At 48.3% G+C, this 22,530-nt stretch overlaps 1 protein-coding gene across 10 annotated transcripts in view; it reads right to left on the bottom strand.

Annotated features, from left to right (window-relative positions):
• spag9b (sperm associated antigen 9b) overlaps nucleotides 1-22,530 on the bottom strand; it is a 58,068-nt gene that overhangs the window by 27,840 nt on the left and 7,698 nt on the right. For 7 of the 10 annotated variants that reach the window (XM_064322971.1, XM_064322973.1, XM_064322972.1 and 4 more), the window contains exons 2-5: nucleotides 12,906-13,026; nucleotides 8,679-8,749; nucleotides 6,472-6,566; nucleotides 151-304 (exon numbers count right to left, since the gene is read on the bottom strand). In XM_064322971.1, coding sequence (XP_064179041.1) covers nucleotides 151-304; nucleotides 6,472-6,566; nucleotides 8,679-8,749; nucleotides 12,906-13,026 — 441 coding nt within the window. Of the gene's footprint in view, nucleotides 1-150; nucleotides 305-4,199; nucleotides 4,790-6,471; nucleotides 6,567-8,678; nucleotides 8,750-12,905; nucleotides 13,027-22,530 lie in introns of those variants that run through there. The other 3 variants (XM_064322977.1, XM_064322978.1, XM_064322981.1) reach the window with 3 other exon arrangements.

The raw sequence follows: 22,530 nt of genomic DNA, 5'->3' as shown, positions 1-22,530 counted from the left end.
GCATATGAGAACAGAATTCAGGTGAAAGGATCGATGAACAGAAAAGCAGGTCAAGAGAAAACAGAATGCTAAGAGGCCATTTTGTTTGTGAAATACACAGGTTCCTGTAAAGAGATAAACCGTGTGAGTGACAGACTGGCGGGTGCGCACCTTGAGGCTGGTGTTGGAGCGTGGGTGGCTGATGACGTTGTATCTCCAGGTGTCTGACCCTGGGGTTTCTACGGTCTCTCTGTGGAGCTCGGGCGTGTGGACAGCGTCCCCCCCAGGAAGCGAGAACAGCCCCAAGGACACAGGCCGCTCCTTCCTACACACAGGAAAAGAAAGCATTTCAGATATGATCATTTTTGGGTGGGAAGCACGGTGAAGGAATGCCAACTTTATGGAGACATATAGAGACAAATGCCCCATACTGTGAGTCTGGCTTCTGTACAGCATCAGAGGGGGAGACAATTAGACCAATGACCATTAATTTAATGCCATGTCCACACCACAAACAGAGCTTACACTGAAAGCCTATGGCCATTACACATTCTAAAACTGCGCAAAACTACCAGTCGAGTAACAAATTTTCATCCTGACTAGGATTTGATGACTCCAAATCCTCATGAGAATTTCTACCAGTATGCTGCAATTACAAAGAATTGGCTGGCTATATTTTCATCTATAAAACCACCAAACATATTGCTTACTTGGAAGGCCTGTGTGTGGTCTCCATAGCAACAAGAAATATTCTCTGCTGCTCTAGCGAGACAGATGTAAATTTCTAAAACAAAGCAATATGAAAACGGATAAACATGCAATGACTCCCTGTTGCCTGCAGTCTGTAGAGACAGATAAAGAAAGGTGGTGAGGCTCCACTCAACACAATACAGAGCCCAACCTGCTGACTGCACATTCTGCTCTACACAGGCACCCAGCCACATGGGGGTGGGGGCGGGGGAGCTGACTGGCCTGGCATTTCAACTTGCGTCAAATGACAAGGTCCAGAAAAAGCAACATTCACATGAACTCGAAAAGGTACAGTGCACCATTACAGTACCATTAAAGTGATAACAGAAGTGTTCAGTGTAATGAATCCAAAAATGCTCATTCTTGAATCTTAATTTTTCCTATTTAAATTCACCACTAACAAGAGAGAGCACACTGAACTTCCACGTATCCCAGTAAGCCTTCCTTTTGTTCTCAACACTGCAGCTGTCACCACAGACTGCTGACCAGCTCGATAAAACATGAAGACTGTGGGAGCTAGCACTGGACAGAAGAGCCAGCACAGCATGCCTGCAGCACAGCAGCAGGATGAGTGTGCGCCCAGGACACTGCAGGAGGAGCAGGATCAGAGCATAATCTGCACCGAGGCCTAAGAGCCGGGGCCTAAGAGCTGGGGCCTAAGAGCTGGGGCCTAAGAGCCGGGGCCTAAGAGACGGGGCCTAAGAGCTGGGGCCTAAGAGACGGGGCCCTAAGAGACGGGGCCCTAAGAGACGGGGCCTAAGAGCCGGGGCCTAAGAGACGGGGCCCTAAGAGCCGGGGCCCTAAGAGACGGGGCCTAAGAGACGGGGCCTAAGAGCCGGGGCCTAAGAGACGGGGCCTAAGAGACGGGGCCCTAAGAGACGGGGCCTAAGAGACGGGGCCTAAGAGCCGGGGCCTAAGAGCCGGGGCCTAAGAGACGGGGCCTAAGAGCCGGGGCCTAAGAGTCGGGGCCTAAGAGACGGGGCCTAAGAGACAGGGCCTAAGAGCTGGGGCCTAAGAGCCGGGGCCTAAGAGCCGGGGCCTAAGAGCCGGGGCCTAAGAGACGGGGCCTAAGAGACGGGGCCTAAGAGTCGGGGCCTAAGAGTCGGGGCCTAAGAGCCGGGGCCTAAGAGCTAAGGCCTAAGAGACGGGGCCTAAGAGACGGGGCCTAAGAGACGGGGTCTAAGAGTCGGGGCCTAAGAGTCGGGGCCTAAGAGCCGGGGCCTAAGAGCTAAGGCCTAAGAGACGGGGCCTAAGAGACGGGGCCTAAGAGACGGGGCCTAAGAGACGGGGCCCTAAGAGTCGGGGCCTAAGAGACAGGGCCTAAGAGTCGGGGCCTAAGAGCCGGGGCCTAAGAGCTAAGGCCTAAGAGACAGGGCCTAAGAGACGGGGCCCTAAGAGACGGGGCCTAAGAGACGGGGCCCTAAGAGCTGGGGCCTAAGAGACGGGGCCTAAGAGACGGGGCCCTAAGAGACGGGGCCCTAAGAGCCGGGGCCTAAGAGCCAGGGGCCTAAGAGCCAGGGGCCTAAGAGCCAGTGCAATGCAGCTGACGGCCAATGAGGCCTGAAGTCTTCCTCACTCATGAGAAGCTTCGTCAGGGGCAGCATTACATAACTGGTCAAAGTCCAAACTCATAAGGCATCAGAGCACTCTGCTGTTTTGAGTCTGTGCCATGCAGTCATCGATACAGCAGAGAGACCGGCCTAGACCGGACGGGGCCAGTTCCCTTATTCCCCGGAGAGCACTTAAAGCTCCCTGCTGCGATTTTGCTTAAATTGAGTTCTTTACGCAGGCCGGTGATTTGGGCCATTTTTAGCCGTCCTCCCAGAACGCAACGATCCTGGTCAGGCAATGAGGCACATCACCATCTGTCCCAAAATAACCCTGCTTTGCATTAAGACACAAAGGCACTCTATGAGCCTTGTCGCTGCTTTCCTCATCTCGATTAATGAAAATGCAGCTCCCACAACAGCCCCTCTGCGAGCTCCACTAAGCATCAGAAGCTCCGTTTGGACTGTGCTAAGATAGGAGTCGCGTCACAATAAAATAACGCCTTTCCAATTATGACCCAGCTCACACTTTCTCACCAGGGTAAGGCAATTCATATGTACCCACTGAGGCCGAGCTTTGCCCCCGTTCTCAGGTCAGTGCTAGTTCCCCTTGGCCGCGCGTCGCCAGCTTATTCATCATGTCCTCACAGGTCCCAGCGCAGCCCCTCACACAAAGGCGTCACACTCAATCACGTTCAATACAGGGCCGCTTTTTAATAAAGGCCGTTTTTGCCATTTGCCTGTGAAACGTTCAGCTTCTGTTGGGGAGGGAAGAGGGTAACAGCATCCACAATCTAATCAAATCACCTCCCGAATTAAAGCTGACCGCTCGTACAGGAAATTAAGGGTACTGATCCGTAAATGTATAAATGCTGCATGCTAAATTCAATTTCCAATTACCAATTCCTAACCTAATAATGGAAAAAGCAAGGTGATGTCATTATAATCAATGCTTTAATTTCCATTGGGAAAACTTAATGACATCCATTGCAAAGGAAATAAGATTGAACACAAAGTTTACCGTACTTTCCACAAGCACATTCAAATTTGAATGAGTAGGCACATTGATCTCTGTATCAAAATACAGCAATACAATAACGGTAGCAGCTTTCAGGGACACCACACAAACAATAACAACCGACAACACCCTGATCCTGACAGAAGCAGCCGCCGAGTTCAAACACAGGACAGCAAGCCTTCTTCTCCGCCTTAGCTCCGGTGAGCAATAAGCAGGGCAAGAAAAGAGAATGGAGCCACAGCCTTTTCATTTAAATATTTATGTGACAAATCCTGGCGCCAGCCCGTAGCGGCAGACGGGAGCCATTTTGGAGCGCCTCGGAGCGTGTTGACTGCGCAGCCCCTGAAGCGCTGGGTCCCCTGTGCGCAGTGCCAAAGCCGAGGGCGTCGGGGACGCGGAGGATCTCCATCCTGCCTGACAGAGAGCCAGGCACAGAGAGCCAGGCGCCAGAGCGGGCTCTCCCCGCCAACACCGCTGACAGCCGTTTACTCACACCAGGGAGAACAGAGCAAAGAGAGAGACAGGAAGGTAAAAGAATGAAGGAATGAGTGAGAAAAAGAAGAGGGCAGAGAGGGAGGAGGGGAGCAGGGAGAGGGTGGGAGAAGCAGGAGCAGGAGCAGGGAGAGGAGCTGGAGCAGGAGCAGGACCAGGGAGAGAGGGAGAGGAGCTGGAGCAGGAGCAGGGAGAGGGGGAGAGAAGCAGGAGCAGGACCAGGGAGAGAGGGAGAGGAGCAGGAGCAGGAGCAGGGAGAGGGGGAGAGGAGCAGGAGTAGGGAGAGGAGCTGGAGCAGGAGCAGGGTGAGGAGCAGGAGCAGGAGCAGGGAGAGGGGAGAGGAGCAGGAGCAGGGTGAGGGGGAGAGGAGCAGGAGCAGGGTGAGGAGCAGGAGCGCGGAGGCCGCGCGGTACCTGGCGATCCTGGGCAGAGACTGCGTCAGCGCCGGCAGGCCCGTGGAGACGGAGTAGTGCACCAGCAACAGGACGGACAGCGACACCAGGATGGCCGAGTTAATGACCACCGCCCCGCCAACAAAGCCAAACACAAAGAGCAGCATGCACCCCGGGCTCATGGCTGTGCCCTGGCATGGTGGAGCGCCGCGCGCGGGGAGGGGCGGGGGGGGGCGCCGGCGGCCCCGCTGGCGTGGGCGGGATCCGGCTCCGCCGAGCGCTCGCGCCGATACGACAACAATCCCGTCTGCAGCGGCGGCGACGCCGAAGGACGAGAAACCCGCGCGCCGCTCAGCTCCGCGGCGAGCCGGGCGGTGACATCATCCCCTCTCTGAGCCTCGGCTGAGGCCGGCCGCTTCGCTGCGATTGTTTTTATCCGCTTCAGTCTTTCTTTTTTCTCTTCCTTTATCTCTTCTTCCTGCTCCCTCTACATTACGCGGACGCACGCAATCTTGCTCTCTCCTCTTCTGCACGCTCGCTCCCTCTCTCGATCGCTCTCTCTCGCTCACCCTCTCTCCCTCTCTCTCGCTCTCGCTCTCTTCAGCATCAGTGCTGAAGCAGCAGCCCCGCACAAGGAAGCTAATTAAATATTCCTCTTCTCCTCAGCACTGCCACTCAATCCATTGGCCGGACAGGGAGGACGGAAAAAGTGCTGTGGGAACTGAGTCTTTGAAAGAGAGAGGAGGTGCTTTAAAAGCACATTCATCCCACAAAGCCATGGGAAACAGCCACTTCCACCGGCTCACAACGGCAGTGCCAGGTCACACAGACGCACCCACAAACGTGGATCTGATAAATATGAATTACCAATGTAAAGCAGCAACATTAAAGCACACCCATATGATACTCCGTCCATAAAACACCAGTGTGTTTGGTTCTTATCCACTCACTCCCTACATACACAAGGCTGTGATACTTTTGAGCCAAGCTGTGTCATGTTTGATTATGTTGCGTGTCAAAACTGCATCTGAAAATGGTGGATTGAGGACTCCATTCTCAATCACCATTTATTTTAATAATCCCGTAATCCTGGCCAAGTAGATGGACGGTTAGATTCTGCGGGATTCAGAACACCATAAATCCCCCCTCCCCCTACGTGACTGCAGATGTGAGTGCTCCAAGAAAAAAATCCACTTCAGCGCCATTTTACTCAGAATCATGTCCAGTATCAAATAACCAACCAGGGAATAAGGTTACAACATTGAATAAAACAAACAAACAAATAAATAAATATGAAAATAAAAGGATTGTCATTCAAAATGAGTAAAAAAGACATAAGACATGACTCAGTTTCATGCACAGGAGAAGCTGATGCCTAATCTTGTGAAGGACAGCTGCAGAACTGCAGTGCACCAGCACTGCATCTGAATATCACCAACATCGCCAAAAGACAAGCTTCTCCGGTGCTCAGCCAGGCCCGGTCACCAGGCTCTAACCACGCAGAGCGCCGTGACACCGGCAGGCTGTGACTGACCTACATCAGCCCCGGCGTCCTGCGCAGTGTGGGAGCCGCTCCACAGCCTGCAGCACAGAGCCTCAGCCAACTCACATCTGCAGACAGCAGCAATGCGGTGTTTACACAGAGCACGGGGCAGCTGTGTGCAACACAAACTACTGATAAAGCACCGTGTGCCCAGGGAAGATTCCCGCATCCCAGCACAGAGCACAGTTAGGCTTATTATTATGAGCGGAGGCAAAAGAGGCGACCAATAAATAACCACAATTCCCTGGTTAAGGAGGTAAACAGGTGAACCTGGTACATTTGCGATTCTTTCCTGCAGTGGAAAGCCAAAGTATAGGCTTGTTTCACACAAGAAGGACTTCTAGGAAACTGAGGCTGTGAACTCAATCTCCGCCAAACATGCTTGTGCATTAGCTTTGATTTGGGCTGAAAATCTGCATGGAAGCAGGGTACCTGCCATTTTGTACCACGAGATATGAAACAAGCTGATCTCTCGAATGCACAGAGCATGGATACAATAGGTCAAAAAGCAGCGAAACAATCCGTTCAATATGGCAAAAAGGAAATATATACAGTAGTGTGTGTGTTTTTATATATACGAAACAAACATACTTAAAAAGAAAATGTACCATGAAACATACAGTACGTGTGTATCATGTAGGCCTAAATGATCTAATGGTCCAAGACAGTGGCGGAGTTAAGACAGGTGCATATACATTATGTATAAGGTAGCCCAATACATCAAGCAAGAATGTGGCCATTTTGTCTCACCGAATTCTTCCCAGCGTCCCAGTTTCAGCGGCGTCTCCTCCCGTCAGCTGCTGGAGTTTAGTGCGCTCCAAGTGCTCCATGTAGTTGTGAATCATCTGAAATCAACACAACAACGTGAGCTCAATGTGTGTGTTGCGTTACAACCGTGGAGGGTTCCAATTCCAATAGCTGTTGCTGGTCATAATAAAGCAGTGCACTGAATCACCTCTGTGTGTGCACTGAATCAACAGTCATGTAATGTTGGTTATGGAGCCATTTGGGATTCTGTGTTGCTGTTTATATTCAAGCTTCTTTCTGTGACACCGTGGGTACCTTTTAGACATCTGACCAGACCCATGAGTTTAACTGCTACACAGCAGCACTAAGGCCACACTGTTCAGGTACTGACCATGGAGCACTGCATGTCAGTGATGAGCCCTGCATTACAGACAGAGAACGATGGGCCTGCTTTCTAACACACATCATCTATTAGAGCTCTTCAGCTACAGGTGAATTTTCCGTGCTGGCACAAAATGGCTCATTGTGATGCATTGCTTTCCATTGCCTTGTTCAAACGCACTGGCTGGTTGTGATACTGTTCCAACAGATGTGAATCTCTCCCCACTTACTTTATAGATTATTTTATCTTTTGCTACATTGATGAGACCTGAATATTTCCGATTACAGTCCTACTGGCATTGAATTTCAAGTTTTTTTTTACTTTTCAGGTAGAGTTCTTGACAGATTCTTGATATAGCATACCGCTATGCAAGCAAGCAACAGAGTAAAATTAGAGTACACTAAAACTACTGAGGACAGCAATAATCAGAGCCATGCAGAGATGATTCTCCGTAATGAAATCAACTCCTAGGGACTTACCCAGCTCACGATTGACAAAATAGTCATAAGTGAGTTAACTAGCTAGGAACCATGCAAAACAAATGATACACTGATAATATGCTTTTCTAGACGTCATCCATTAAAAATGTTCAAAGGACTTTGGGTGCAAAAGTGGACAGGAAAATGCTTCCTTCCATTTTAATTTAATTTATGAAGACAGGTAGGTGTGTGCTTCAGCCAGCCAAGAGCCCGACCCATTTCCATTTTCTATCTTTTTTCTGCGCACTGTAATCTCTCACTGTCAGCTCAGCTATATATAGTACAGGGTTCACTCAGGAGGGGGTCAAACGAATGTTGAATGCAGCAGCCTGGAACCTGGTAGACGCTATTATTTTGTAAGCAAATCATTTTAGCAATGTGCCAATATAGATTATTTTAAATAAGAAATGGGTATTGTATCAAAAAGTAAAACAGATTTAAAAATGAACTTTTTTAGGATACCAATTTCCATTGTGCATAATTGAACACACTTTGTGTGCTTTCACTGAGTAATTATCTCAGCTGGGGTCCACTACTCAGAGAACAGCATTAAGGCTTCCTGATAAGCATGTAGGTCATGTGGGAGAATTCAAAGCTTTGCATTTAGCAGTTCCCCATAGAACTATCTTTTAGAACTGGAGCTTCTCCACATCAAAAACCAAAACAAACATGCCCTTCCTGTAAAAACTTTAGATCAGTGCCACCTTCTGGGCTTCAGTATCACTACATGAGAAAAAAGCATCGGATTTGTTTCCATGGAAACAGAAGTATACAGCCTCACAGCTTAAAAGGCCAGCCACTGAAACTGCAATGCAAATAAATGTTATAATTTTCAAAAACTGTATTCAGGGCAAACAGGCAACCAAACAAAGAAAGCGTTTTTATTATGGTTAGCAATAAAGTAATCCCATACTGTGTGCACTGTGTATCAAGATCTAGACTAAATTTGTGTTTTTAGGCCCAAAATCATCCCAGAAAGTCAGTAAAAATAAATAAATAAATAAATAAATAAAAAGTTAAAAAAAAGTATTTTCCATGATGCTCTACAGATCATTCCTGGCTTGTTATATATTCTTCACAGAATAATGCGAATACTAACAATAACAATAATAAAGGCCTGCAACGTGACATCTGCAAATTCATCTCCACATCTTGTGGCAGAACATTTGAATTCAGTGCAAAGGAAAATGTCTATTTCTAGCGAGGATGCAGAAGAGCTGTTCTTGACAAAGGGAGCCCCTCTTGCGAATAAATGGATAGCCCAGCTTTGAAGCATCTCTGAAAAGCTTGATTGCTGTCAACCAGAATGGATGCACAACCACGTCAATCTGTGCTCAATGTCTCCTTACCTCTGTGTGTCTCTGGTGAAGAGAGTTATACTCCTTCTTGAGTTCTGCTTCTCGCTCTTCCAACCTGCCAACTGAGAGAGAGAGAGGAATCCTGGTTATGCCCCAGCCCACCATGTGTGCAAAAACACTAACCCGAACCCCACAAGAACACTATGCATTAGCTGCAGGACAGTACAACCACACAGACAATGGGACCTGTAGAGATGAGACAGATAGGGCTGGGCAGGAGCCAAACAGGAAGCCTCAAGTTCATAGACAGTAGACTGTGGATAGTAACCAACCATTAACAGATGTGTTTGGTAAATTCACACCATTTTGCATGTCTGCACATTAGGTAAGCAGTCCATATACACAGTACACTGCTCTCACTTTAGACAAAATGTTCAGAAAATGTAAAATGAGAAATTGCTTTAAAATAGAAAAATTCTATTTGTTTTGTAAGACACGTCAGGATAATTTTATAATGCTTTACATTTAAAGAGATACACCAACTAACCACCCTCCACAAACTAAAACAACTCAGTTAATCCCACATTTCAGAACCAAGTAGGCCTACTTCAAATGCGTACTAATTTATTGCCAGTTTGCCATGTCTCAAACATTTGTGCTTGATACAGAAACTACAAAAACACTAGTTCACTGATGAAATCATCATGGAACAATAATGTTCCCCCCCAAATTAAATAAACTCTGAATGCCGTAAAATGCAGTCTCAATGCAGTAAAAATGAAAGCCACTCAAAGAGCGTACATTTAAAATCAACAGCAGTGTAGTGTTCACTGAACCTTTCATACAGGCTACTCTTTTCATTTAAACAATAAATGAGTACCACTTTCACTGTACCAGCACTTAATACATGCTAGCAAATGTGACAAAGAACAATTCTTTTTAAGTGAAAAATGAAATGTACACAGCTTAATATATTGTCCACATACTTTGCATTGCCATAGGCATGGATGTGAAAAAATCTATGATGATGCCTACAAACACTGTTGCAGAGTACAGGAATGACCACAAGGGGTCCTCTGTTTCACAGAAACAAACTGGCATATGGCAACAGTCGATGCCAGCAAGGAACACAAAACACAGGAAAACCCTGTAATCTTTCAACTGATTTTAAATGGGCTTGATTTAGAGATTGCTAAACAGCATAATCCTCCTATTAGCGGTTAGGTTTAACCTAAGCCATGCAGGCCATTGTTCTGCTGACCCTACACACAGACAGACAGACAGACAGACAGAGAGTAGTGAATCTAGACTAAATTTAAAACACACTCGTAAATATTGAGTCACAGTTGTAGCCACGGGTTTTTTTTAAAGAAAAATATCAACTTAATTTTTTGTTTTTGGTGGAGCTTTGTTTCAACACACTGAAAGGAAAAATATACATCAGACTGAGCCATAAAAGTGTATTTTCTCATGCCCCATTTCTCCATTTTTGTCCTACTTTGTACACGCGCGCATGCACGCACGCACAATATATTTTCAAAACTAGTCGTGTGATGTGCACACAAGCATACGAATGACGTTATGAGGGTGAACACAGACAGTTAGCAGCATGGGGGGGGGCTCACTAATGGGACAGTCTGTGGTGACATTGTGTATGGTGAAGATGTCAGGCATACAGTGTTCATGGTACAGAGAAAAAAAACGACAGTTCGGTGAGAACTAAAGTAATAGTGCTGACGTCCATTTATCCGGCATTCCTTAGGCCCTTTTCTGCTTTCAGTGCTCCAGTGTGTTTACCAGCATTACACAAGGACAGACAATGCTTCCATTTTACCTCAATCCTCACTTGCACTTGCAGGCATGGCCACACCCTGTTAAACTACTTCAGCTGATTACTCCTGTCACTCTATGGATAGAGAGCCCAGATAAAGACAAGGCCATCTCTGTCAAAGGAAACAAACGACTGGGCGTTCTCTAGTTCGAGGAGTGACACAATTCAACAGGGTATTTTGACAAGTTTTCTGCGCATTCACAGCTAGCACACGCTTTAAGCCCTTTGTGGGGAAAAGAAAATGGGAAGCAAAACCAGCGTCCGCTGCCCACTCCTTCAGAAAACATGACATTTTAACAGATAGGAACTTCATTCCAGCTGTTTGTAAAAGCTTGTGACTGTGACAGAAAGAGGAACAAGAGAAATACCACACAAACTGCTGTTTGCTGGGGCCCTAGAGGCACAGGGGGAACAATTAATCTCAACTTGTGTTTATATCTACTCACTCACTGAACTTTAACAGTTACTGTGTCACAGAGGCCAGTTCCAGCATTTTTAGGAATAATGACAAATGCAGTGACAGAGATGTGCGGGGGACAAGGACAGAGAGCTTTGAGGAGTGACAGAGAGCTTTTGGAGGGCAGTGGCAGAGGGCTTTGGGGGGGGGTGACAGTGTGCTGTGGGGGGCAGTGAGCAGGACCTGTATGTTGGGCCTATGACCTCAGTAGCAGACGCCCGTGCTGCGGGGTTGTGCACACCGAGAGACTCTCACATGGGGGTCAGCCAAGCTGCCCTCAACTCCTCCTACTCCTCTGACATCACACCTGCCACTGAGCTCAGTCACAAGGGTGCCATGACTGAACACCAGGAGCAACACCGGCTACAGTTTAACACAGTGGACAGTAAAGACAGTCCCTACCCGAGCCCTGCAACAGGATGGGGTCCCGTGGGTCAACACAATTTACTCTGATGCGGGTGGGAGCGGGCAGATAAAACCAAGCTTGCAGGATTTGTGTGAGAAGATAAATGGCATTTAATATACAGCAAAAACCAACATAAATGAGTACACTGTTAAATCACGCATGTTATGACCTAACCATGTATTTTGCGAATAGCATTTATCATTAAGCTAAATCTGATTGCAAACCTGTTGCATTCGCCTGGTGTTCACCGTCAGCGTGTCCATGTCCCGTCCTACCTGCTCCACAGTGCGCGTTCTGAGCGTGTTCATGATCAATGTTTTGTAAACAGAGCATTGGGGAAGTGTCCGAATACAGTTCCTGTATCTGAACATGCGTAAGCACAAGTTTGATGTGTTTACAGCTGAACGAGGGCAAAAACATCCTGAGGTAAATGTCCCGAATTAGTAGTGGCAAGTGGCAAGAAATACCATTGTGTATGTACAGCCAGAAACCAGTTCAGACTATGCACAGCTTGGCTTTAGTGCACATAATGCGGGCAATGACGTTAACTAAAAGAAAAGCTTTTTTCACTGTAGGTAGTAGGTTATCCATCAGAGCAGAATACAGAGTCCAAAATTAACTTTTTGGCTTACCTGCCGATGTGGCAGGTAGATGAAAAAATTTTACCTACCAGACATGTTTATTCCAGCTAAAACATATTGCAGGCTTTTTAATGTAACTGCTGTGTTACATAATATTACCGTAAAACTTAACAGCATTTATTTGCTTTCAGTTTTTAAAAAACAAAACAAAACGTAGTTATCGAAGATGGCATTATTCAGATTTTCTTTAAATTTATTAATTAATTAATTTTATTGTTATTTATTTGAGGGACAGGAACAGGCAAAACAGCAATAGAAAACTGCGGTGCGGGCAGGTGCGGTCACAACCTCTGTGGAACCGGGTGGGTATGGGACAGAACCTCCACGGGCTTGAGCATGCATGGTCTTAAATGTTACATATGTGGGCGGGAATGGTATTACAAAGCAGTCCTGTGCAGGTCTCCCTGCTGAATGGCCTTGGCGTGTTGTATGTGCTGCATGTGCATTTGAGTGTACGTGCTTAAAAGTAGGGGAAAAACCGAAAGCATTGAGATGCCACACGTGACACTGAAAAAGAACACACACTTCTGGGAGAACAAGCCCTAGAGAAGCTGGCTCAGTTTCCGTGCGCATTCCCAGCATTTTTTATACTTTCACATGCCTTGTACAGCAATCCTGTTACATAAGGGGCAGTTTGGAACAGAACACAGTCACACACCTCTCACACGAGGAGGGGCACCAGCCCTGCAGGCACAATGCAATTAATCTCACCCTCAAAGTGACGTTACCTGTGGCTACCTGAAGACAAGCCTTCCACACATTTCTACTGGTGTCAAATACTAACAGCGGGGTACAGAGGTGTAGTAGCACCGGGAGAGTAAGTCAGCACACGCACGCACATGCACACACACATGCACACGCACGCACATGCACACACACATGCACACGCACGCACACAGTGTGAAAGCAGTGCGTTTGGAGAGAAAGTGGGAGGGACACTCACTCTGGTCTGCATAGTTCTTGGTTTTGAGCTCCAGCTGTCGGGCCTGCGATTCCAGAGTCTCCACGCGGCTCTGTAGGTCCTTCTTCTCCTGCTCCTGACTGTCCTCAAACTCGATGAACTTCTGCTCACAAGAGACAGAGGGAAGAGAGCGCATCACATTAACACAGGGCAGACAACATTACAGAGTGTGTCCATGCGTGCGCCCGTCCACACAAACAGGAAATACTGCATGACAACGTTTCACTCAGATGCACTAACTGGCAGACACAATTCAGGAAGGTACACGGCCTGAGTATGCACTGGTTTTCCCAGAAGACGGTACATGAGTCTTTAGTAAGGCTGTGGTTTAGCCAGGCTGACGGCTACAGGGAGGCCGAACGCAGAGCCCCAGCAGCCCAGCGGGACAGCGCAGAGGCCTGACCGAGGAGCCGGGAGGAGGAGATGAACGCTGTGTGAAGTTCTGCACACCGGCGACAAACACGGCTGCCATAAAACACAGGGCGAGGCTGGAGATAACGGGGATGACCTCACGCACGTCTTCACGCGACAAGCAGTAAAGTGCCGAGTGAGGTAGGGCAGCAAAAGGTTACGCGAAAGCCATGCGGTCAGGCTCTGTCCTTATAAGGCACGATTAGGCATGGCTAGAAACCTATGAGGAGCAGTTTGAGCACATCTGCTGCCAGTGCGAGGGCTATTCACACATGGAAATGCATCTGATAGCCAGAGCAGCCAACAAAATGCCGTTTACTTATACCTATGGACTGTAATCAGTGAGGCAGCAACATTTCTAACTCAGCAATGCTGTAAAGGGAAGCACAAAGTCGTCATTTGGGAGTAAAGTCAAAAAAAGAAAAGAGGAAGACAGAAAAACAAGAGAAAAGCAATAGGCCTTCACACAAGTTTTGAAAAGTCTGTATCAATATTTGATACAAAAATAATCATTCTGACTAGGGTAAGCACTTTTACAGCGGTCATGTGAGCTTTCAGACACATGACAGAAGGGAACAAGTGCCAAAAAAATAGAAGCAGCATTCATAACTGAAACAGTTTACTCAAAAGCAGCTCATGTGCTCAGATATTAATGTTTTTTTCAAGGTGAAGGTCTACCATGTAAATGTTAGCCAAGATATCGGCAGTAGTGTCTCCTCCTAACCACTGTACACTGAATGGGGAAAGGGTTGTTAAAATAAGCGATGACTGCATGTGGTGGAGAGCCCCGGATCACTGAAACTGTGTCTGTGGCAGGAAGGAGTCAGGTTTTGGTGAATCAGCTCAGAGGTCAGCCTGTCTGACTCACGCGCTGCTCCCATAATCCTTAAACTCAGCGGGCGCAGGCTGTGCTGTGACACGCCTAGGCAGTACAGGAACCGCCCTCCCCACCCCCAACCACAGGGCAGCCTCTCTCCAGGCTCCAGCAAGGCTCTGTTACCACACGTGACACATGCTGCTGCTGCCTCCGCCGTCAGACGCCCAGCAGCCCCGGCAGCGGGCAGATGAGCCGACACAGCGGGCAGAGGCAGGCACCGTGCGCTCCACACGAGCTCTCCTCCATCACCGTCACCTCAGGACCCAGCAGGCCTGGTTTCACATGACTCAGCGGCAGATGGCGGGTCTGACTGCACGCCCAGCCTCGCAGCCAACGCACAGTGGACGAGCAGGCCCCGGACCAAAACCCACCGGGTTCCGCGCTTAATGTCGGAGCTGGCTGACCTGCTTTTCCGCTGAAAGACCTTCAGGCGAAACCATCAACTCACTGACCTACATTGAACTGCGTGCTCGCCACTTGAAGTACCTGAACTATGTGGAGACGACACGGAGGACTGGCAGGCTTTTGCTGCAGTTCTGTGTTCAAGTGCACGTGAGGAAAGTGTGTCGAAATATGTGCTTGACAAGAAGCATATATCCTCAGAGCAGAGTCACAAAACAATAAAAAAAAAACATGGCTCAGCAGCCATGACATAATCCTGTTTGGCAAGATCGCATATAAACAGGCTACGCAAGTGTGTCAAAGTACAGCATAACAAACCCTGCTATACAGCCACACAGGTACATCTATATAAAGGCCAGAGCGTCTGAGCACTCCAGAGAGAGAGAGTGTGTGTGACGAACTACTGTAAAAGCATGTGTGCGTTTCTCTTATACACACAGGAACATGTTACACCCCCAGATCTATCACTTTCATTCTGCATTATTTCTCCAAACTCTCTTCCCTGCACTGCCGCTCCACAGTGCCCAGCGCCCACAAGTGCCACTTGAGCAGGAGGACCACTTCATTACTGTGTATAACAGAGAGCCACTGCTCTAATGTCTCCCAGTGGCCCTATGGAGCAGTAAAGCGAGACGCCTCTCTTCTGCAAACACTGTGCACTGACTGTCCCGACTCCATTCATCTCCGTGTGACAAACAGACGCAGGGGAGCTCTCCCATCATCTGTCCGGAAGCCCTAATTAATACACACACAATTCAATATGCAATACTGATAAATGTGAGCCACTTGAGGATCAGAAGAAATCTTTTTCTATTTAAACTCATGGGATGCATGTCCTATATTTTCACACGTCTACAAGACACGTTGGAGCACTTTCCCGGGTCTCTAAGTAACAGGAGTGGAGAGCAGATGCTTTCCTGGTACAGATCCTGTCACTTCTGCTGCCGAGTAAGAAGCAACAAAGGAAGAAGCTGGAGAAATGTGACCTCCAGCTTGCGCAGAAGGACACAGCCAAACGCGAAAGAGTAAAAATAAACACTCAGATGATCTTTTCAGGCGATCGCTGACGTGGGCGTTCGGCAGCGTTCGAAGCTGGGATCTTGTGACCGTGGCTCTGCGTGGGGGAGAGGGCCTTATCGCACCTCCCATCCGATCAGGGAGCGGTCACCCGGGTCCTCGTGATCCGACCGTGCTCGCGGCGCCTCAGGCAGCGGACCGCAGAACCGCGCTTCTACTCCCCGAGTTCACATGAGACGCGCAGAGGCTCCCCTGTGAGAATCAGCAGGGTTCGGCTGTTACATTAGCACACAGAACACCGCCCACACCTAACCTGTGCAGAGAGGTGGCCAAACCAGGCCCTGTCTGTCCAGGGACTGTCAGCACTCCATCACTGCCTCACTCTACTCCTGGACTGACATGCTGCCCTACATCACTGCTGGGAAGGTCAACAGCACCTTTTCTGACAGAACAGTGACAAATATAGCATTCAGGAACTGTTTACAGAGCATGGGGTCAGGGTCAGGAGTCTAAGAGGGGGATAACTGCCTTTTTCAAAGTTATAACTTCTGGATTACGCAGGTCAGACAATCAAGAATTATTGAGCGAATCGTTCCTGTTGCATGGGGAAAGGAACGGGCTTGCTGGTGCTGTGAAAGTTAACCATCAATAACCTAATAAGAGCATTATAGCAGCACCAGCGTGAGGCTGACCAGCTCTGGTCAGGAGCGTCCCACAGCCTGGCCATTTCACACTGCCTGCACGCACTGGACAGAACTGCAAACACAGGCTGCTTTAATCGCACCGACCTGCAAAACTGCACGAAATTAGATCTACACTAAAAGACTGCTCAAAGTTTCTGTCCAAAATCCAAGCTTAATGTGCACCCATAATTCCCTCAGCTGTATTCATATTGAATATTTGCACTAAAACACTGCACAAGCACCAACAGATTTGGGGGGTGGAGTCCAGTTCGTCTCTACAGACAGGCTGAACGGGAGCAATGTAGGTGAATGAAGTATTTGTTAGGGGTGTTAAAAAAAAATCTGAAAATGACTACTGTTGTTCCAATATGTCACTAATGCCAACCAATAATGAACACATGCAAACTTAACCATTTTCCAAATAAAGAACATCTCTCCCCACTGTGAGTCAGGACACTGTACTCCTCCACTCTCTCCTCTCAGAACAGCACTATCCCAAGTGAGCCACCCATCGTCCAAAACCTTCTTTTGGCAGCAACTTACTGTTAGGCTACAAACAATCACATAATACATCACTTCAGTTCATAATATATTCATAAGCAATACACAAATATCCTAACAATCACAGCTAGAAATCAATTTCGACAAGAAATCAAGTTTGTTTATTTCCCTGAACTGGCAACGAGACCAGTGAGAAGCATCAGACTCAAGTTCGTAAGTGAAGGCTCACTGACCCCGGCAGCCTGACCCTGGGCTGGGGCAAGTCAGATTTTTCGGCTGGCAGGGCAGTGGGAACCCCAGGTACCATGGGACAGTCATGCGGGTGAGGGGTGATAAAAGCACGCTTTGTGCGTTCCGATTCCCGCCCTCGGAACCCTCGGCAAAGCGCGGCCCAGGGTGCGGCTGCTGACGCTGTCCCTGCTGCTGGTCACATGACCCAGAGCATGGAGGTCATATGACAGGGGTCCGGGGGAAGAACCTCACAAACGCGAGACAGCCCACTGCTTTTCCCTCCACACACACTGTCCTCATTGTGCTCTTTATAATCACAGAGGCCGAATTGATACATTTCTCTTTCTTTCAGAGAGCTCAACCTAACATACATAATTCAGTCCCTCACAGCCAGATTCTTCAGGCGGTCCGCGGAGGAGGCTGGCCACAGCACCGCACCGGCCAGCCAAACGCAGAAACCAGACATTATTCACCGATTCACACGAGGGAGACAGCGGCGCTTTTGTGGCCGATTTCAACGGTCAGTTAACTCGGCGGTTAACTGAAATACTCCCTCATGAGAATGCCCACAGCAGCAGAGGCCGATTTGCATTTTCTCAGCCATTTAGCAGTTGGAGTCGCGAATGAAACATCATCATGTTGATGCCCTCAGCAGTAATAATGGATTAAATACTTCCTCCAGACAGGAATCTTTCTTTTAATGCGTCCTCCACATTAGCAAGCAAATTAATCTCTCAGTAATAGTAACCGCCCCCCCCCCCGCCCCCATGTAAGGGAGTACAGAAACCACAACCACAGCGGTGGCAGGGAGGGTAGAGGAATCCTCCATTTCTGCTCCGCAAATCCATACGCATCGCAGTGAGCTCTGGCACAAGTGCACAGGCCTCATTCAACATTCATGAGGGCACAGCGGGGGACACCCCCAAATTCAGCCCTTCCGCGTGTGTGAAGGGCGCATCACGGGAGGCTCGCGGAAAACTTCCCTCAGCCTCCATGTCAAACAGTCAGAATGTGTGTGGGCAAGCCGGTACGGCAGAACAAAGGACAGGCAGGAGGGGACATCTACGCCCAGTCCAGCCTAGCCCAGAAGCCCAGGACACACAAAGCCAGAGGAGGGTAGAAGGAGAGCCAGAACGCCATCATGCCCCAGTAAAGAGTTAACTCAGCTAAAGAAACCTGATTTACAGCATGGAACATCCCACAGCTTTCCCAGCATTCTCCAGTCAGCTCTGCGGCTCACCCATCAGACTGCAGCTGATGCACGTTCATTACCATCATCTACAGTCACACACTCCATCACACAGCTCTTAATTGAATTCAACTCATTCAATTAAGAATGTTATAGTGACCGTGAAATGCGTCGTTCGCATTTGTCATCCCAAATAAAGAGCACAGTGTGAGTTTCACACGCTGTGAACTCCAGTTGAGTGGAAGTTGTGGTGCCCAGCAGAGCGCCTCTCTGCATGAAGGCAACTGGTCCCAGTTCCCGACCTGTGGGGGTGTTGGTGAGTGTTTCTCCTGCAGTAGGTGAGGCCTGAAACCGCCCCACCCAAAGTCCTGGATTCACAAAAGGGGGAGGATGAGGGACTGGGGAGAGGGTACATCCATCATCAAGATGCACAAACCAAGAGAATTCTCAATGGAGAGGAAGTTATCATATGAAAAGCCCCAGGGAGGGACCTGCAGTACCCCAGTAATAGAACCACAGGGCCATGGAGTGATTATATAAGACTACTGCACCAAGGGCTGTTCTCTGCCGCTCAGTGTGGCAGACAGAAGCAGCACTTAAACTGCACAGATGCATGCCTCGTAACTCTAAGAACCATTGCTAGCTGTTAAGACACAAATTGATAAGTTATCAAACACCAATGTCACAAATGTGAAAAAGTAATTGCCCCATAAGTTACTCATTCAACCAATTAACCAAATTTAATTGGTAACTAGATGACTGATCAAAGTCAGGTTTGATTTCAGCCAGCCCTGTTGAATCTAAACCACATCCATACAGAACCTTACCATCAGAGTGAAGTAGTCATCACAAGTTTCTACAAGCACACGATGCCACAATCAAAGGGATTTCCAGAACAGAGAGAGTAAGTTGCTGAAATATCAGTCTGGAAAGAGTTACAAAGACATCTCTAAATCTCTGGGACTCCACCGAACCACAGTGAGAGCCATTATCTCCAAACGGAGAACACTTGGAGGTGGTAATGTGACGGTGCAGAGATGCTTTGCTGCCTCAGGACTTGGACGACTTGCCATTACTGACGGAACCATGAATTGTGCTCTGTAACAGAAAATCCTTAAGCTGAAGTTCAATTGGGTTATGCAGCAAGACAATGACCCAAAACACAAAAGCAAGTTCCCATCTTAACGGCTGAAAAGAAACTAAATTAAAGTTCTGGAGCGGGCTAGTCAAAGTCTAGATTTGAACCCAATGGAGATGCTGTGGTAGGACCTGAAATGAGCAGTTCATGCTCGAAAAACCAATTTGTGGAAATTAAAGCAGTTCTGCAAAGACGAGTGGGCAACAATTCCTCCATAGTGATGTGAAACACTGATATCTAATGGCAAACATTTGGTTGCAGTTATCGCTACCTATTATTAAGGTTAAGGGGCAATTAGGCTACTTTTTCACAGCACTGTATAATGAAACAAGAATTGGAGTGCCGAAGCACCATCTTCAAATGAAAACATCCACAGCTGTATCCGTATCAGCACACTTGTGCCCCTTAGCTGACCTGCATGACCTTAAATCATCAACATTCAGTTTTAGGTAAAAGAGAACTGGGTAGCCAACAGCAGTGCTCGAATGCACTCAGCAGTGCTGAAGTCAAATGGTCTTGAAACTCCAGGGCATGGAGGAATGTGTATGTGAGCACTGCAGGAGCCCCTCAGGATCTCCTGCGGTGTGACGTCAGTATGAGAGAAAGAGGCTCTCTGCAAAACATCCTGATGGGAGAGAGAAAATCAGGCAAGGCCCTTTTTTTCCTGAAAATTCTCATCACCACCCACTTCCTTTCAGGAGTCTTGCGAGAGGAATGTGTCACCCCTCGGTCCTTATCCTAAACGGAGCTGGGCAGCTTTAGAGTGGGAGAGCGTGGGTGATCAATCTCCTCAGTATTCAAAATCTGCTTCTGTCCTCCAGTGTAGAAGACTAGCAGGCTCACAGGATAATTTTCTCTTTAAGCAACACAAGAATGTGGTATCAGCAGTCTATGCAAAAAGAGAACTTAAGTGTACAGTAACACTCGCATACTAGGCTAATTGCCTGTGAAATACGGAACCACTGATTCCATTGTGCCCTTAGACCATTTCACTATAGAATCAAGTACCATGTAGTTTTTGTATATTATACAGAAAGATGCTTCATACAAGCATTTTAGATGATTTTTTAAAATATATAGCTAGTGCAACCACTGTCTAGTAAGAGTGTCAGTTCAAATCACAGCACATATCAATTTGTGAGCCACTATGAACAGTTTACATTGTGCCAGCTGCTAACAAAGGCACAAAATCTTAGAAACCCTTGCAAATCTGAGAATGCATAGAACAGAACCAGGTGACAGAGTTAAGTACACACTAGGAACAGAGCTGGTATTATGTCTGCAGACCTTAAAACAGCACGTATGTGGCATTTCAAAAGTTCACATTAGCTCAGCTCTTTGGACCAGTGTAAATGAATGAGACAAACAATGAACTGCAAAGAAAGACTGTTTGCCTTCAGACTCCTGCCAAGCGAATGAAGTGACAACTCGAGAGAGTTATCACTACGACGTGCAGATTTAGCCCGCTGGCCAATGGCCTGTAGAACCGCAATGAGAAGGACCGCGGAGCCCTGCTCTGACCGTGGAGCCTGGCTCTGACCGTGGAGCCTGGCTCTGACCGTGCAGCCTGGCTCTGACCATGGAGCTCTGCTCTGACCGTGGAGCCTGGCTCTGACCGTGGAGCCTGGCTCTGACCGTGGAGACAGGCTCTGACCATGGAGCTCTGCTCTGACTGTGGAGACAGGCTCTGACCGTGGAGACAGGCTCTGACCATGGAGCTCTGCTCTGACTGTGGAGACAGGCTCTGACCGTGGAGCCTGGCTCTGACCATGGAGCCTGGCTCTGACCGTGGAGCCTGGCTCTGACCATGGAGCTCTGCTCTGACCGTGGAGCCTGGCTCTGACCATGGAGCCTGGCTCTGACCGTGGAGCCTGGCTCTGACCATGAAGCTCTGCTCTGACCGTGGAGCCTGGCTCTGACCATGGAGCCTGGCTCTGACCGTGGAGCCTGGCTCTGACCGTGGAGCACGCTCTGACCATGGAGCCTGGCTCTGACCGTGGAGCCTGGCTCTGACCGTGGAGCCTGGCTCTGACCGTGCAGCTCTGCTCTGACCATGGAGCGCTGCTCTGACCGTGGAGCCTGGCTCTGACCGTGGAAGACACAGTGCTTGAGGAGGCAGCTATAAGCACAAACAGCATCATCCGAAAGTTCAGCGGCTACGCTTACTCGGCCAGCAGTGTCCCTTCAGGCACCAGTCTCCAGCCAAGGCTTCGTTCGCGATCGCTCTCCTGATTGGAGCAGGACGACAAGGGATCACCTGACACACTGGAGGTAACGAGAGGAATCTCCAGACAGGCCACGTTTCGAGAGGGAAAGAGACCCCGATCCCAACAACAACCCCCAATTCCCCCCCCCCACCCCCCTTCTCCCCATTTCAGCAACACTCTGCAGCCTTTCAGCACAACTTGTAAGAACAAAAGGAGAGCTGCAGCTGACTGTAATCCAGCCTGCAAGCCGAGAGGCTGCTTTTCACTGGCCGGTAATCAAGCGAAAGGAGAGGAGATGCAAAGGAGGTGAGCGGAGGACTCCTGCTTCTGACTGCACGCTCAGCAGCACCGGCTATGAGGAGTGTCCCTGTGTTCAGCGAAGCGGCCCACCAATGCCCTATTCTGAGCTCAGGCCTTTCCATTCTCTCTGGGCCTTTTCCTGTCTGATGCTCGAGGAAGCACCGGGCAAAACAGAAGCAGCACTACGGTATACAAACAAAACGACAATCGACGATCATTTCACTATTATACAAAACAAATACACCATCTACATAATGTATGTGCTGAAATGATAGATGTAAAAATAGCAAGGAACCAAAACATATAGGCCTGATCCTTTTAACACTTTACCTCCAACACTTGGCATGTTTGTCCTGAGCTTTTCATTGGACAAAGCAACATGAAGTTGTGTTTTCCTTGGAAAAAGGATTGCTTGATGAAATGGCCTTTTCAGACAATCAGTGACACCATGACACCACAAGCAGGACATTTTGTTACAGTCAATTACACAGAGTAGTCTGTGGCTATTTACCCAAAGAGGACAGCCAGTACTTCACTCACACACACACTTAACCTTATAAGGACAATTAAATGAACAATTAAATTGCACAGAAAACACATTGCACAAAAATCTGTGAGGAGGAAGAACGATAAAACGTGCTTTTCAATCAT

This window comes from Anguilla rostrata, chromosome 2, assembly GCF_018555375.3.
Source record: "Anguilla rostrata isolate EN2019 chromosome 2, ASM1855537v3, whole genome shotgun sequence".
In the NCBI taxonomy this organism is placed as follows: Eukaryota; Metazoa; Chordata; class Actinopteri; order Anguilliformes; family Anguillidae; genus Anguilla; species Anguilla rostrata.
The sequence above is the reverse complement of the archived record's forward strand: the minus strand, read 5'-3'. Positions and strand labels throughout refer to the sequence as shown.